General features: G+C 41.8%; 1 protein-coding gene across 2 annotated transcripts in view; it reads left to right on the top strand.

The window, feature by feature from the left end:
* TOP2B (DNA topoisomerase II beta) overlaps positions 1 to 17,143 on the top strand; it is a 934,132-nt gene that overhangs the window by 413,558 nt on the left and 503,431 nt on the right. For both annotated transcript variants that reach the window (XM_069648849.1, XM_069648850.1), the window contains exons 12-13: positions 15,166 to 15,323; positions 15,451 to 15,576. In XM_069648849.1, the coding sequence (XP_069504950.1) occupies positions 15,166 to 15,323; positions 15,451 to 15,576 (284 nt within the window). The remainder of the gene's footprint in view (positions 1 to 15,165; positions 15,324 to 15,450; positions 15,577 to 17,143) is intronic.

Consider the following 17,143-nt stretch of genomic DNA (forward strand, 5'->3'; position numbering starts at 1 on the left):
GGCACAGCCTGTTGGGCGTGACCAGTCCGGCGCTGGCATCGTTTGGCACCAGCATGTATCGCGCGCCGGCAGCACAATTATTTTAATTTAAAAAAAGACAAATAATGATGCTATCTCAAACCCAGGCCTGCAGGGATGCGAGACCGAAGAGCTAACCATTGGGCTATGGAGTCAGTTTCAGTTTGACCATTTAATCAACGCGGGCCATTAAGAACGCTCGTATAGCTCGATATAAGTAACTGGTGCAAACAAAATTGACCAGAGTGCATTTGGGCTTCCTAGGAGACTAAGCACAGGGAGTTTCGGGCACCTCCCTTAATTCCTGCCCACCCCAGACACTCGGGTGCCAGAGGCGGTCTTCAGTCCTGAAGCCTGCCAAAGGCGTACGACCAAAGGGACCAAACCTGGTTTGGCGCGCGGAGACAAACTAGAAGGACCTTTCCAAAAATAAACGGCGAAAAAAGAAGACCGGGGCCCTGTTTAAACAAAGGGGCTTGAGGCGCCATCTTGAAAAACATGGCTCCCGCGATTTTTAGCTTCCGGTGTTAGCAGTCAGGAGAAATCATGGTAATTCGTTGTAAAACCACTGCCACCAGCCATTTCAATAGGAAAGGGTAGCAATTGACTGCTACATGAGTATTTAGACACAGGGAATACTATGTAACCCCTCCAGCACTCTATTGTAATATAGTGTGTAGGAATTTGGAAAGACGAATAAAGTCAATTTCACTTTACATTCTCTAGGAAACAGTAGTTTATTCCAGAGAAGGTATTTAAACCTTTGGGAGTCTAAAAGACATCCCTGTGTCACTGCACGGAAGGTGCTGTGTAACACACATAAAAATATGATGCCTATGGAGTTATCTAAAAGTCCATAATCAAAGAACACAAGAGTAAAACGCACATCAAAATACATGGGGTGTCCTCAAAATCCAGCAAAGTTGCTGGGGGTCTCTAGGGTGAATGGAATTAGCACATTTATGAGAATTCTCCCTAGCACACGCCGATTGAGGAAGCATGCTTTTTTGGACAACTAGTCAACGAGACTTTAGACAGAGCAAAGGACCATGACTCATTCAAAAAACTGGGACAAATGTCAGACCGTCTTTCCAACCTAGTCGGGGACAAACTGATCGATGGCCCATTTGTCCCAACACATTTTTCTCAACCACAAGCCCTGGGTTGATTTTGGAAATCCATCTTAATAATTATCAGTTATATAAGGACTGAGACGAGGAAGCCAGACTATCGATTAATGGCTCGATTACTTCGTAGTAGCTTCATAATTCTAGTCCTTTCTCATCAAAGACCTTTTCATTACATCCCACATGGCCCTATAGAGGTAGCTTGGGGAAAAAAAAACAGACTGTTGGGTAAGAATTGATGCAGTCAATCTGTGTTGCGACTACACAACACTTATCTGCTTGGTATTAGGTAACCAACCTTTTAGTATAGGTTTGCACTACACAAGTTGTTAATGTGACTGAGCAGCCAGGCCTATCTCAAGAGGGGAAATGTGAGCTGTAGAGCTGTAGCAATGAAATTTGTTAATCCAAGTAACACTTGCACTCAAGATTTCAGTTATAAATAATTATTTATTTAACATCAGGTTTAAAATATGTGTTCTTTAAAAAGGCAATTCTTGTAACCATGTAAATATACTTTAAAATCACTTTCCAGAATCGGAACAAGTTAGTGGATATGCTTCTTATAAAATTCCCACACCCTGAGGTGACTTCATTCACAAGGACAGTAATTGCTTTTATGTATCACATTAGCTATACTTTGCAGATTCTGGGGTTGTAGAAAGCAAAGGTTTTTAGGAAGGAAAGAGGTTGAATAGGTTCTCAGGATATGTGAGGACAACTAAATCTTACAATGAAATCTAGACAAGCCTTTCCCAGCAGTTAGTCTAAAATAAATTACCACCTATACGGGACAAACAATACCAAAGTCAGTGGGCTATAAGAGTCTGCAGGGAACCAGGACAGCCAAAGTCAATTTGAAACAGTCTATGGAGCAGAGGCACTTTCTTGAATCAACGTCTTGCACAAGTTAAGAGTTTGTAGAACAATCACTTGTAGGGTCAGAAGCTGTTAAAAGCCTGTGAAGAGCAGAGTTGGAATCAACTCTAAAGGTAAGCCACTGCAAATCTCAACTGAGCAAAGCACAGCTAAAAGACAGAGGTAAGTACCCCAAGTCTAAACCGTACCTCTGGTTTGAAGAAGAGGGGTCCAGCTAGATTCTGTCCTATTGTTGTGTTGCTGACCCTGGGTTTCTGGGCCTCAGTCATGGGTACAAGAGGGAAGACATCTGGAGGACTCATGCGGCAGAACTTTGGAGGTCGTCTGCAGCTACAGGCTCTTTTCGTTTCAGAGGCACTTCGCAGTTCAGCGCTTAGTAAGCGGCACTCTCGCTGATCTCAGATACAATTTGGGCTTCCTTCACTCCTTGGGTCTGTCACTCTCGTGAGGGGACTCGAGCTTGGGTCACCCTGCATCTGGAGGGCCCTTAGGAGACTCCTGGAGCTTCTGGCGCAATTTCAGAAGTTTTACTCGATTACGGATTTCTTGACCCCTGGCACTCTGTTCTTGCAGCAGTGAAGTAGTACAGCCAGTCGGGGAAGGTGGTCCAGTGGAGTACGTCTCTGGGTACGTTTGTCGCGCTAACCCAAGGGAAGAAGTCATTCATTCCGAAGCTTCTCTGTCGCGTTGAAAAATGAGTTTAAGCACAGCAGCAGGGCTTCACCAGGCAATTCAAAGGTCCAGGAGGATGCAGCAAGCTTAGTTCACGGTTTCTTCGTCAGGTGTTTCTACCAGTGGTCGACTCTGCCTCTACTCCCAAAACCCTAGCCTTTTAAGCAGGTTTCACCCATTCATGCACAGCCTAGGCTGTCAATCACACAGCCGGGTGGCTGTCCTAAACGGACAGCCCGCCAGCCATTTAAGACTTGTTGTATTCAGGCATTCCTAGAGACGAAGGACAGGGGCGTTCCGGGAGCCTCCCTCGCATCCTGCCTTTCCAGACACACTGGAGTCAGAGGGGGGCTTCAGGGCTGAAGCCCACCAAAGACAAAACGAACAAAGGGTTCTAATCTGCCTGGACGAACAGCGTAAAACCCAAGAAAGACCTCGCAAACAGAAAATGGTGAGAAAGGAAGACCAACTCTTCAGAACTCTTCGAGATAATTTCTTCTTTTGGTCTTGCTCATCACTTCTATGCCGATGATGCACAATTTTTTCTATCCTTTCAGCCTTCACGCCTGAAGTTAATCACACTCTCACATCCTCTTTCTGCTATCAAATCCTGGATGGCTTCCCACTTCCTCACTCTAAATGCAGGGAAGAATGAGGGGCTTTTCTTCCCTGCTTAACACTCTTCCTCCTCACCCACCACCCCCTTTCAAATCTTTTCCTCCCACCAGTCTCATTATTTCTCCCACAGGTTGTAATCTTGGCCTCTACCTTGATTCTAATCTTGCTTTTGTTCACCATATCTCTTACCTCTCGTTCCTTTCATTTCCATCTTTACAATATCCGCAAAGTTTGCCCTTTTCTCACTTTTCAAGCTACTAAACTTCTTATTTCTTCCCTAATCTTCTCACAACTCTTCTATTGCTCTAATACTCTTTACGGTCTCCCGTGTTCTCGTCTTGCTCCCTTGAAATCCATCTATAATTCCTCTGTTTGTCCACTCTGTCTTCTTTCTTACCGTGATTCTATTTCTTCCTCACTTGCCTTACTTCGCTGGTTACCTTTTTCACTCAACTCCATTTTCACTTTGTTTGCCTAGTCTTCAAATCACTTTACCAGCTTGCACCCAACTATCTTGCTTCGCCGTTCTCTTTCTACAGTCCATCTCGCTCTCTTCCCTCCTCCTGTATCTTCAGATTGAATGTTCAACGTCCACCATGTGCCTAGTCCTGCTTTCGGTCCTTTCAGCTTCTTGCTCCCCTACATTGGTTTGCCATCCCACTGTCCATTTCTCTTTCCCGTCTTTCTTTGAAAACTCATCTCTTCCACAGTCCTTGATTGTCTGCTTCCAGCATTGATGCATTGATGTTTGATGTTTACTTATCTTTATTTTTGTACTGTCCTTTGTTTTTAAATTGTACAGCCCTTTGAGTTAAAGCGCTATATAGAACACAATATAATACAAATACCTATGATGGGTTGTGCTGGACCTACAAAGAGAAAAGTTACATAATGTCAATTTCACTTTACTATTCTTGGGAACAGTTGTTCACACAAGAAAAGGTATTTAAACCTTATGAGAAATCTAAAGGATTTCTCTTTGACACTGCACTGAAGGTGCTTTGTGTCACCATACAAAAGTTTAATGCCTATGTGGTTTGTCAGACTCCCAAAACAGTGGAAACACATAATCCAAATCAGGTTAAAACACACACTCTCCAGTGTTAAAATTAAAAAGTCCTCTGTGCTTTTGTAAGTGTTTTTGCTGTCTGACTGCTTGCTGCCCGAATTCACGCAACACCGCTGGAAAATATACCCATTTTCTACAGGATTGGAGAACGTGAAAGCTATGCTTTATTGAACACCTTTTTACCCTTTTTCTTCTTTTCTTGTTTACTTTGTGTATGCCCCGCCTTCACTCCCAGCATTCTATACAAAAGGAGCGTGCTTGCGCATTTGCGCATATGCATTTGTCAAGTGCTTTTGTAAGTGTTTTTAATAATAATAATTTCACATTTATATAGCCCTACAAACCCTCAGGGGTTTATTACCCACGGTGTGTGGTGCTAATTTATCGACCTCGGAAGGATGAAAGGCTGAGTTTGGCCCTGCCGGGATTCGAACCTGCGTTAGCAGGATCTGCAATGATGTCCAAGCGAGCGCTCTACTCGTTGTGCCACTTGACCGGCTTTCGCTGTCTGGTTGTCTAGCTGGAGAGCGGGAGGCGGAGGCATCGACTGATAAGACTGCAAAGCTTTATTTCTTTGCATATTATTGTGACCGGTGTTATATATGTCTACGAATTCTTACCCATTAAAGTCGTGTATGCCCCTGCTGTACGCAGTTGGCGAAGCGGCAAACACAATGACTTTACAAGCAAAGAACATGTTGTTGATGTCTGCCATCAGAACGCATAGCCTACAAAAACCACCAGAGCTCTGTATCTCTCTCGGCAGACATTCACTCCTTTGGTATGACTGGTTTCAAACATACTACGAAGCACCCAATTCAATAATTTCCACGAGAGATTGGGGTTAAATCGACGATCTGGCTTTGACCATAAACAGTAAAGTGACGCGAGTAATCTTGGTCCCTAAAGAACCCCTGCAAAGTGAGCAGGATTCTCAACTGCTTTGGGAAATAACTGATTCTACATTACAATCTGCTTGTATAACAGGCAAACTCCAGTCCACGCAATCAAAAACCTTGAGTACCAGTACCCATGTTGAGACATGTCAACATGATTTACCCCAGAAAGCTCCTCTAACCTATACAGTGTTAGCACAGCATAAGCTCAGTGAAGCTTATGATGTACTGACTATAGCAAGGGAAGTAGATGATGATGCTTTAGAATTTGTCTACGCTCAACAACACGTGATGATTCTCAGGAAATTATGTATATTTGCTCCAACACTGGGGATCTAATACAACTAAATGAAGAACATGACAACGGTACCCCTATAAATAACTGTTGGGCAAAATTTGTATGCAGTACCCTCTGGGAACACTACAAACAACTATGACTACAGGTCTAAGCAAACCAACCTTTGGTACAAGTCTGTACTACATGGTTTTGGTAGCGTGTTGAGCAGCCAGGCTTATCTCAAGAGGGGATAGTCATAGGCTACCATAGAGTAGGAGACTCGATCTCCTTTTGTTTTGACTTTATCTCTTAACCCTCTAGAGTCAGGCCCCCTTACAAAAAAGAGAGTTTCGCCCATTTTTTCTCACATCTCAAGAGGGGTAATATGAGCTGTAGTGCAGTAACACAAAGGTTCACAGTTACAGGTATTTAAATAAACTCTTATACTCAAGGTTTCTTGCATTAAAAAAAAATATTAATTTATCAGTCAGTTATAAAGCCTTCTTCAGAAGTGAGCAAATACAATAGTAACACACAAATACACTCAATACTGTACAGTCTTAGTTTCTAAATCAGTAAAGACCCTTTTGCGATGGCCCACAGACACAACCTACACGCACAGGTGACTTCAATAACAAGGGTGCTGGGGACATTAATATCTTACTCTTCCCTTCTGACTGCCACTACACCATTATCATTGTGGCAGGATTTAGAAAATGTCCCCAGCTTGGCTAAGTTTGATTGTTTTCAGCTCTTTGATTCACACGAGCTTAAAAAGGCACCTGAACATCTAAAGTCAGCATCGCAGAGGGATGAGATTTCCCTTTCTCAGTTCAAGGGGATGGCAAGAGAGATGGGGGCGGGGGTCTTTGGTGAAGCTCTTAACTCTTGTCTCCTCCATGGATCCCTTACCTGCTACTTTAAAGGATGCGTTAGTGGTGCCTCTACTAAAGAAGCCAAGCATGGATGCAGATGTATTGTCAACTATGGGCCGATATCCCTGCTCCCTTTTCTTTATAAATCCGCTGCAGTCTAGGGTTACTCCTCAGCTCAAGGATTTTATTTCAAGATCTTGGACTCCACCCAGTTTGGTTTTCATCCCCACATGGGTACCAGATCGCTGTTGGTCTCCCTGTTTGACAACCTAGTCCGGATTAGGGATTAGGGTGCCATGGCAGGACTGATTTTACTAGACTTGTCTGCCCCTTTGGACACTATTGACCATTTGACCATTCGTTGCGGTTGCAAAACATCGCTCTGTGTGGTAGTGTCTTTGAGTGGTCTGTTTACTTTCTTGCGTCACAGAGACATACTGTCTCTCTTGACTCCCTTCAGATCTTCTCCTGTGGCAGTTACCTGCGTGGTCCCCCCCAGCCTCGGCACTGTCCTCCCTCTTTAATGTTTAAGTTCAACCCCTGGCTCATCTTACACATTCCTTTGGTTTTCGTTTTTTCTGTTACGTTGATGACACTCAAATTCTCTTCCGACTGGACCTGGAACATGTAGCCACTGCTGCCCGTTTAAAAACCTGTCTTGATGCCATGAGCAGTTGGATGAGCCAAAACGGGCTCAAATTGAACGGGGAAAAACTGAGGGAATAATGGTGGATCCCTCCTTTTTCTTCGAGCTGGACACTGGAGCTTGGCCCTTTACCTATATAAAAATCTTGGGGTGAAAATCTCTACCTCCCTGTTTATGGAGCCCCAAGTTGGTGCCATCTGTAGCGGCGGTTTTTTGGGAGAAAATGTTTCTATACCACGATGAATTCCGAGCCCAAGTTGTCGCAGCCATATTGAACAGCTGCCTCGATTATTGCAATGCCACACTACTGGCCCAGCTAGCTTATATACTAACAGCCTGATTCATGGAATTATTTGCGTGAAAAACGCAGATTTGCGCGCCTTTCTACCCGAAAATCCCTGTTTGAAGTATGGGGATTTTCAGGCAGAAAGGCGCGCAAATCTGCGTTTTTCACGCAAATTCCGTGAATTCAGGCAGTTAATCAGTTGTAGGTACTTCAAAATGCAGCAGTTTCGGCTGGTCATAGGCATTCCTTGTTGTATGCCAGTTTTTTCTGATCTACTGCAACTGCATTGGTTGCCAGGTGTGGCCTGCATAGTGCTTGGATCTTATCCATCGGGCTTTGCAGAGTAGAGGGTGCAGGGCTCCGCAGGACAAACTGACACCTTATTGCTCTGGCAGATCCTTGCGTTCAGCTTCCTTGTCTCGTCTTGTAGTTCCAGGCTATCAATTAGAATGCTGTGAAAGGTGGGCGCTTTTTTTTTGTAGCTGGTCCTAAGTTTTGGAACTCTCTCCGCTCTTTTCGTAGAATCCAGGATTTTACTCCTTTCAAATCACATCTGAAGAATTATCTATTTTAAGGTTTTAGAATACTTTTAGAAGCTGGTAAAAGGCAAAGGTTATTAGAACACAAGAGACCACAAATATTCTTAAGCAGGAAAATAATTTTGGATCCTCCAAGAAGAGTCATACAATTCAATAGGCTAAGCCAAAGTCAATGGGCAAAAGTCTTGTATAGGATGAAGCACTTCTGGTAAGTAAATGGAAAAGTGTTTGCACAAGTTCTTAGGAGATGAAAAGAAGAATCAAATCTAGGGCCACACGCTGATTGGACTTGTGAGTTGTAGGAGTTACAAGCACTCTACAGTAAGAGGTAAGTACTCTCAGACTTTTTACAGTACCTTTAGAAATGAAGGAAAAGATGCAGAAAATGACTCCTGTTCCTGTTCAGCTCTGCAGATCGCACTGTTCCTATGCCTCAGTAGTGGGGACAAGAGGGAGGACGTTTGGGGGGGGGGGGGTCTCCTGCAATGCACTGGGACGGTTTAAACTTGCAACCGGCAAACTTCACTTTCAGTGGCTGTTCAATGTTTCAGCTTGTTGCGTCTACCGCAAATAGCAACACCGCTGTTCCTGGCTGTTGATATGGACTTTCCTTGCTTCTGGGGTCCCGCGCTCTGAGGGGGCTCAGGCAGTCCTGCTTCCTGGGAGTCCGGAGGATCTTCCAAAAGCTCAAGGCCAGATTAAAAGCAATGCACACAATCTGGTGTTCCTCTCCCTGACTATACGGTTTCCAGCAGCAACTCTGATTAAATTCAACCAGCTTCGAGATGGATGTCCAGGTGGCTTACTTTGGAGTTGATTGGTCCCACCAACTCAAGAGGCGATGTTCTTGCAGGGGCTTCTGTCGATGCGAGCTTGATGTTTCGGCACTGCAGCGGGGCTTCACGGGGCAAACCAACGGTCCAGGAGTTGCAGCAGGCATCCTCTTCAAGTTCTTGTTCGGTTCCTTTGTCCAGTGGTCGACTGTGCCTTCCAAGTCAAAGGACTCGCCTTTTATTCAGTTCTCTCCCATTCATTCCAGCCTGGCTGTCAGTTACCCAGCAAGATGGCTGTCCTTGCCGGACAGTCAGCCGGCCAATCACGCCAGTGCATTTGGGTCTCCTAGGAGACTAAGCACTGGGATTTTCGGGCACCTCCCTCACTTCCTGCCTACCCCAGACATCCTGGAGCCAGAGGCGGGTTTCACTCCTGAAGCCTGAGAAAGGTGAAATGAACAAAGACCAAACCTGGTTTGGCGTTCAGAGAAAATCTCAAGGACCTTTACACAAAGAAAGGTCGAAAAAAGACTGGGCGCCAATTTGGCAAAGATGGCTCCTGTGTGCACTTTACTGTAGCTGTTTATGCAGCTCGCAGTAAAGGCACACTATGGTAGTTCAAATGAAACCACTGCCACCAGCCATTCAGTGAGGAAAGGGTAACCTTAAAAATGTTAGATGAGAAGCTAGACAAAGGGGATACTAGGTAAAACCTTCATCACTCGATGGTAAGAAAGTGTGTGCTGGGTCTAGCAAGTTACAATAGTAAGTAAAGTCAGTTTAACTTCACTGCTCTGGGAAACAGTAGTTTATCCCAGAGAAGGTATTTCAACCTTGGGGAAATCAAAGCATTCCCTGCATCACTGCACTGAAGGTGCTGTGACACATTGTAAAAGATGCTGCCTATGGAGTTTTTCAGACTCCATAACCAAAAGAAACGGTGTACAAAATCAATAAAATGCATGAGAGAGTGGGGGGAAAAGGGTCACACTCCCCAGGTAAAAAACAAATCAAGTCCTCAAAATCCAGCAAAGTTGCTAGGGGTCTCTAAGGTGGAGGGAATTGTCACATTTCTGAAAATTCTCCCTAACAATAACATATTGAATAAATCAATGCGTGATGAGATGTGTGTCAAGAGAATATAATGGAATTGTCAATCTCCAATTATTTTGCTAAAACCTCCAATCATTCCGTGAGCAGCTCACTATCTTTTATAGCGCCAACACCACGACGCTCCCGATTTAATGAGCTGGCCGAGGAGCGCCAATATTTTATTCATGAACATCATCCAAATCGATTCTCCTTTCCGGAAGCACTTGCGTTGAACAACACACTAAGCGCTATGAATACAGCCCTATTAACAGTAGCTAGACTATATGAAACACTGGAACAGAAAATGAACAAGCAAACATCTATGCTGATACAAATATTGAAAGAAACAAAAATGACGGGTGCTGCCCACAAGTTAATAATCAACATTTAGCTCCTATGTTGACACAAGATGTGAAGAAGCTGCTCACTGATACTCAGGAAAACAACGAAAGATTAGAAAAATGACAGGATAATAGTGATAGCCTGTATAAAATTGCTGCTCTTAAGAACGATTCACCCGTAGCTATTAATCTTGTTACCGGGAAATTAATAGACAGCGATAGGCAATCAAAAAGTATCAAATACTTGGAGATGACAGGGGAGAAAATAAAACAAATAACACATCCACTAGGTGCCGATGCAAGTACTAATTCCTGCAAGCCGCCATTAATAAAATCATGTAGCTCCTTTGATACGTTAATGCTAAAGGATATTTGTACCACGCACTATCACCACTGGAGTGGTCCCCTGGAGCTCTGGCGGCTCTGAAAATGCAAAGGGGGGGGGGGGGGGTGAGTTAGTGGGAGTAAGCTGGAAAAGTGCAAGAGAGCAGTGATGTGCTGTTGGCGGCCTCAGCTCGGTGGGTCCGTTGGCTGGGTTTGGGGTGGTCTATGGTCAGTAGTTTTGTACTGTTGTGCGAGTATGTGTGTTTTGTTTTGTTGTTGCAGTGTAGTGAAGTTTGTGCGGATTGTTGTGTTGTAGTCTTGTGGTTGTGTTTTGTTTAGAGTTTGAGAGGTGTTTTCAGAGGTGTATGTTCATTAAGAACACAATTATGCAACAGAAAAAAGATCTGCACTAATAGAGGAAAAAAGAAAAATGAAACTGGTCAGAAAGCTGTATACAGACAAGACAAGAACTAGAACAAAGCGATTCATAAACAGTAAGGTACAAAACATTAAATTACCTGGTGGCTCTGGCTTCCACTATTGTGTCTCCTAAGGACATACAAGTGCTGCAAAATATAGAACCAGCCGTTGAAACCAACTTTACCGATAAAACCACCTCAGCTGGTCCAACGATGCAAGAACTACGAGAAGAGATAAGAACATTGATTGCGCTATACATCTCTCAATCCCAGGATCCTCCACAAAATAGGTGTAACAAGCAAATACCGCCAACATCAATTGCAGGTCTTGGCTCGCTGTTGAAAGGGCCCGTTACCACACAGAAAGGGCCCCAGATAGGTTTGCCATCTGTGGACACCTCTGAGGAAAAAACCCTCCACAGACGAGAATATGCAATGTCGACCTCCCAGTCAACTAGTGGAAACCACCACCACACCTCCAGACAATAGCTGGCAACAATACAAAAATCACCACTGATTATTATTAAAATGCAGAGACAATCCGTTTATAAAATATGACCTTAACCAGGCTTAGTATATTCAATATCTGTGCGGAAATACCGGCCCTAGAAGATTTCGATCTGCTTGAATTTATAGATCATAGCGACCTCACGGAAGCCAGGCTCGATATTCGATCAGGTGTAATCCTAAACACTTTATGGCAAGCGAGAAGCACTTTGTTTAATTTAGGCTTTATTTTGAATCAAGACATGGTACAGAATAATGAGGGAGGACCTGTGCACACATCCTTAAAACCTAAAATCTATGACACCATGACGAGTTCAACAGGTAATACTTCAACTTCAAGGCCTCATGATCATTGGCAAAACCATTCTTAAGGGAGAAGATCATAACAACTCTTAGAAAACGAAGATGTGAGTCTAATCTCATGGAACACAGAGGTCATAGACGATATGTGACGATCTGACCAATTATGACATTGTCGTGTTACAGGAAATATGGCTCACTGTTGCTCCAGTGTGGGTTACACATACCATACTAACAGTACCGGCCATCACTAAGGCAAGTGGCCGACCAATGGCAGGCTTACTCATAGCCATTAGAAAATCCAAAAATGTTAAGAGTCAAGTTTATAATTATCACTCTTCATGTATACAGGTAGTTAAATATTAAAGAAACCTTTTAACCATTGTTATCATTAACATCTATTGGGGGAAACAACATTTAGCCTCAGACACTTTTTTTGAATATCTAAGTTCCATCCTTGATAATTTAGTGCTAGATACCTCATAAACCACACTCATATTATGGGGGAACTCAATTTACATCTTTTGATGCAGGATGATTCTAAATTCACAGTGGATGAATTACGATAAAACACCTTGATGTCAGAAAGAAATTTTGTTATGTTGAATGGGTCCATATCGGGGGACACACCACCACACTTTAGGTGGCCGAGAGAACAGCAACGAGCCTATTTAGATTATATCTTTGCGGATACGCAATTTCTGAATATGGCTACTTCATTGGTCATTAAAATATGTAATTTAAGTGAGCATAACCAGCTATGTCTCACCTGGTCCTGGCAGCGTACATCCGAGGACAAACTGACAAACAGCTATATGGCCAACATTCTTGTAAATAACACTTTGTAAGATGGACTGAAGCCAAACTAGCACAATTTGAATACAATCATATAAATATGTTTCAAGGATCAAATGAGCATGACCCTGGATGTTATATCCAATCATTGCAAATATTTATGTAGAAAAAGTCTAATGATCAACATCTCCATGCCTTTGACCGCAAATTAAAAGGAAAAATAGCTCTGTTGGACAACGGATATGAAGATTGAAACATGAATCACCAGTAATAAGTTCCTAAACAAATCATCTTAAGTCAGTAAACAAAAATTGGCTACGGGGGCGAAGGGAGACTCCATACCAAAAAGATGGGCAACAAATTATGGAACAAATCATATCCAAATCCTCAGGTGGCATATGGGCCCTCTTAAATGAAGCTTTACATAAAACTGAAATTTCTTCCCAAATTAATCCCATAACACGAGGTATGGAGTGCCTATTTCAGCAATGTTTATCAGATACCATTTCCTGGCATTGAAGTTGAAACTAATTCAGTAAAGTCTGATCACAGCTTTGCATTTGATGTAGATGATATATAACACTATTTCCAAGCTCAGTTGTTCATGAGCCACTGGACCACATGGCCTACATAATCATATGATGAAAAAAAATCCACAAGTCTGGGCCACATTTCTATATCAAATTTACAAGAACATAATGAAAAATGGCAAAATACCACCACCCTCCTGGAAAGTCTATTATTCCCATTTTCAAGAAAGGGAATAGAGCAGATCCAGAAGCATATAGGCCCATAGCGCTCCTTGGTTGTCCGGGCAAAATGTTTGCTCGCTTAGTTCTAAATTAATTCAATAAATGGCTTAATATGAACCTGAGAGATCCATTTCAGGCAGGATTCCTCCCAGGTCTAGGCACAGCCATCAATTTAATTGCATGAAATGCCATTTATATATCATGGAAAACAACAAAAAGAGCCATTTGTTATTTCCTTCATAGACTTCCGCACTGCATTTGATTTAGTTCCCAGGGAGCTGCTATACAAGAAATTACTAGAGCAAGGATGTCTGTGGTTTATTTTAAAATGGCTAATTGAATTCCACTCAGACACAAGTATCCAGATCCGTTTAGGTAACGATGGCCAACTTTCTACCTCTATTGAGACAAAGCAGTGATTAAAACAGGGATGCCTTTTGGGTTCCGCCTTACTTAATTTCTTTATTACAGACATAGGAATCATCTTTGAAGGTCTTGTAACTTATGCGCCCAGACTCAAAGGAGTCCCAGTAAATTGGCTACTATGCGCAGATGATATAATTTTAATTTCTAAAACACCTAAGGGATTGAGAGTGATGTTAGGAGCTCTCGATATATATGAACAGAATAACTGCATTAGTATCAACACTATGAAAACACAAATTATGCAATTTGGAAATCCCAAGCAGAGAAATAATCATCATAGCTGGCAACTGCAAAATGTAAACTTGCAAGTAGTCACATCCTACATCTTTTTGGGTATGTGTGTCAACAATCATCCAATGGACAACCCATACAAAGAGAATATAAAAACTAAACCGATCACAGCACTCTCGCAAGCCAGAATAATATGTTAAATATTGCAAATTTACAATAGAACCTATGATTGTTTATTACAAACACATTCACACTTGCAATTTGTATGGCTCTGAAACAAAAAAATTGAAGCCCTATTCATACTGGTCAAAAATCGAAGGACATTACTGGAATTTTTTTTTAAAACCTACTAATGTCAGAATCGCTACCAATAATCTGATATGAACTGGGTTTGATTTCCTTTTATACACTATACAAGTGGAAATTATGTTCTCTGCACGGCAAATGTATATTGGGTGAGAGTAAGAATGGTCTTTTAAAATTGATATCAGATTACCTGCGGACATCGTCGGATGATTTTGCCGTTTTATGGTGTGCCAAAGCGCAAATGCACAGTGCAGATATATCGGTAACCTTGCTAGTTGAAAATCCGGACAAAGCAAAACAAAAATTGTGGGATTATGATTGGACACAAACCAGGACACAATGTATGCAATATCAAACATTTAATAAAACCCCATTTGAATTTTTAAAAAAAAGTATGCCTGCACCCTACTTTATAAAATCGCTGCATCCGCACCATCATGCCGAATTCATGCACTTTAGGTTGAACATATGGCCGACGAAAGAATTGTTATGTAAGCGAGGAATTATATCCCAGGATGAGTTAAGCTGTTTTTGCTATCAGGAAAACAAAACCTTCAGGCGTCTACTTGTAGATTGTCATGAGTTGTCATCACAGAGAAGTATCTAACTTAAATGTTACTTTGAAGAGCATGTGAATTTAACCCACCAAAAACTATGGGAAGCATTATATCATACTGATAGAAGACGCGTGAGATGGACCAGGTTGCCATGGAATCCTCCATCTTGATGTGGGAAAGGGTAGTTTGGGAAATTTGTCATGGAGGACTCTGTCTCAATTAAGTAAGGCGTGTGACGCATAAGACCCAGGATCGGAGTGATGAATGTTACCGAAAACTAATCAAACCATTCTAATTTGTCCCTTTGAAATTTGTTGCTGTTTGCTGAATAATTTCTATTACTGCTTTTCAATGCTCATAATTTAACTATGATGGACATTTTAATATATTTAGTTCCTGTTTGCCCTCTTCATGTTATGAAATTTTATTTTTCAATCCAGGTGGTAAACATTCCTTAGATTGCACACTCATCTTGACAGAGGGAGACTCTGCTAAAACTCTGGCTGTATCTGGCTTAGGAGTCATTGGACGTGATCGATATGGTGTTTTCCCACTGAGGGGTAAAATTCTCAATGTGCGAGAAGCTTCCCATAAACAGGTAAGAAGGGAAGTCAAAATGATCTCTCTATACAAACTAATTACTGTTGTGGTACATTTCACATCTTGTGCCCATTGAACAAAAGTATTTCTTACTTTTATTTACTAACTTTGGTCTCTTCAAACAGATTATGGAAAATGCAGAAATAAACAACATCATCAAGATTGTTGGTCTCCAGTACAAAAAAACGTATGACGATAATGAATCGCTGAAAACATTAAGATACGGAAAGATTATGATCATGACAGATCAGGTTAGTTTTTGGTGCGCTTATTCCTACATATACTCCTACGTCCCGCCCCCTTTCCTCCATACTGTATAGGGGCACCAGAAAAAATGGTCTTCCCCTTTAAATTTATATGCGTGCGGGGGCGCGGCCCTGTGTCTCCCGGCGCCACTCCTCGGTCCTCTTTTCTGCGTCAACTGGCTGCTTCACCAGCGCTCCTGGGTTAGGCCTCCGTTGTAATTCCACGGGCTCTTCCCCGAAAAGTCTGTTAGGACAGTTTTTTTTTAAGTTTGAAGTCCCACTAAGGGCTCAGTAAAACCATTCAACTGAGGCAGTACAAGACTCCACTCTTAGTATAAGGCTGTACCACCCGAGTTCATGGTAGCGTAGACGGAGCAGCCAGGCTTATTTTAGGAGGGAGGGAGAGAGAGCTGTTGAATCAGTACAATAGAAATTGGAATACAAATGGTCCAAAGAAACACTGAAACACTATGTCTGTAAAAATAAATTATTTATTTAAATACAAGTAGGCCCAGATAAATCCAGGGGGAAATAAGTACTATCACACATTGTCCAGTTGCTTAACCTTTGTGTGGTGTTGAAAGAGTGCGGCGGTGCTGAGGGTCAAGTACATGTGCTTTGTATCTCAAAATGAAGAGCTGTAAAATAGGAGGTGGATGCAGGTCACAGATTCGGACTGCATAGAGGTTCATGGACCTGTGACTGCTTGGGTGCAGGGTTTTACAAACATACCCTTAGATTTGAGCATGCTACTTTATTTTATTTTTTATTGTTTGGCTGCTAATTCACCCTTTTAATTTTATTCTTTTTATACAAGCATATAATTCAATTTACATACAATTTTTATAATCCGATTAGATTTCATAAGAGATAGAAAACCATTCATAAAATGACATTAGATTGCATTATATACACTTTGATCACGTTAAAAATGAGGTCGTCAAATGCAATATTACAAAAAAGATAAGAAAAAATTAGGTAATAGTATAAAAATTCTGGAAATTCTAAAATTCAGTTAATTATTTACGCTGGCATTATCTTCCACATATGTATTAGGATTATTTGTTCCACTAGCATAAATTCATCATGAAGTTTCTATTCATATTTTTTTCAAGAATTTGATAAGAAGGTAAGTTTTATGCAACGTAATTTCTACCTTAACATTTTCCGTTCCACATATTGAGTTCTTTTAAATTAAGAAACTCCCAATCACATGTGAAGGTTCTTTTTAAATTGAGAGACTCTAGGAATTGTATTAATGCTATTCTAACTGTTGCCTTATTTATATTGAATATGCTTATCCATACTTCACTAGTTTACATAATTTTATAATCACCAAACAGCCATTTAAAATGGACCATATTTTTGTAATTTGGTTGTTTATGTAATGTGTGTATTGAGACCTAGACCCTCAGCCACATACTACCTTAGCAATGAATAAGAGCTTACAGACGGGTGCCTTCACGATGCTTCTTAGAGTCAAGTGCCTTTGAGTCGGCCAGATACTGTCTCTAGCCTGGGAGTCTTGCATCAAAATGTTTTTCTAACATGAAGAGATTCCTCATACCATTAA

The sequence above is a fragment of the Ambystoma mexicanum genome, chromosome 2q (assembly GCF_040938575.1).
Source record: "Ambystoma mexicanum isolate Mex_15411 chromosome 2q, UKY_AmexF1_1, whole genome shotgun sequence".
In the NCBI taxonomy this organism is placed as follows: Eukaryota; Metazoa; Chordata; class Amphibia; order Caudata; family Ambystomatidae; genus Ambystoma; species Ambystoma mexicanum.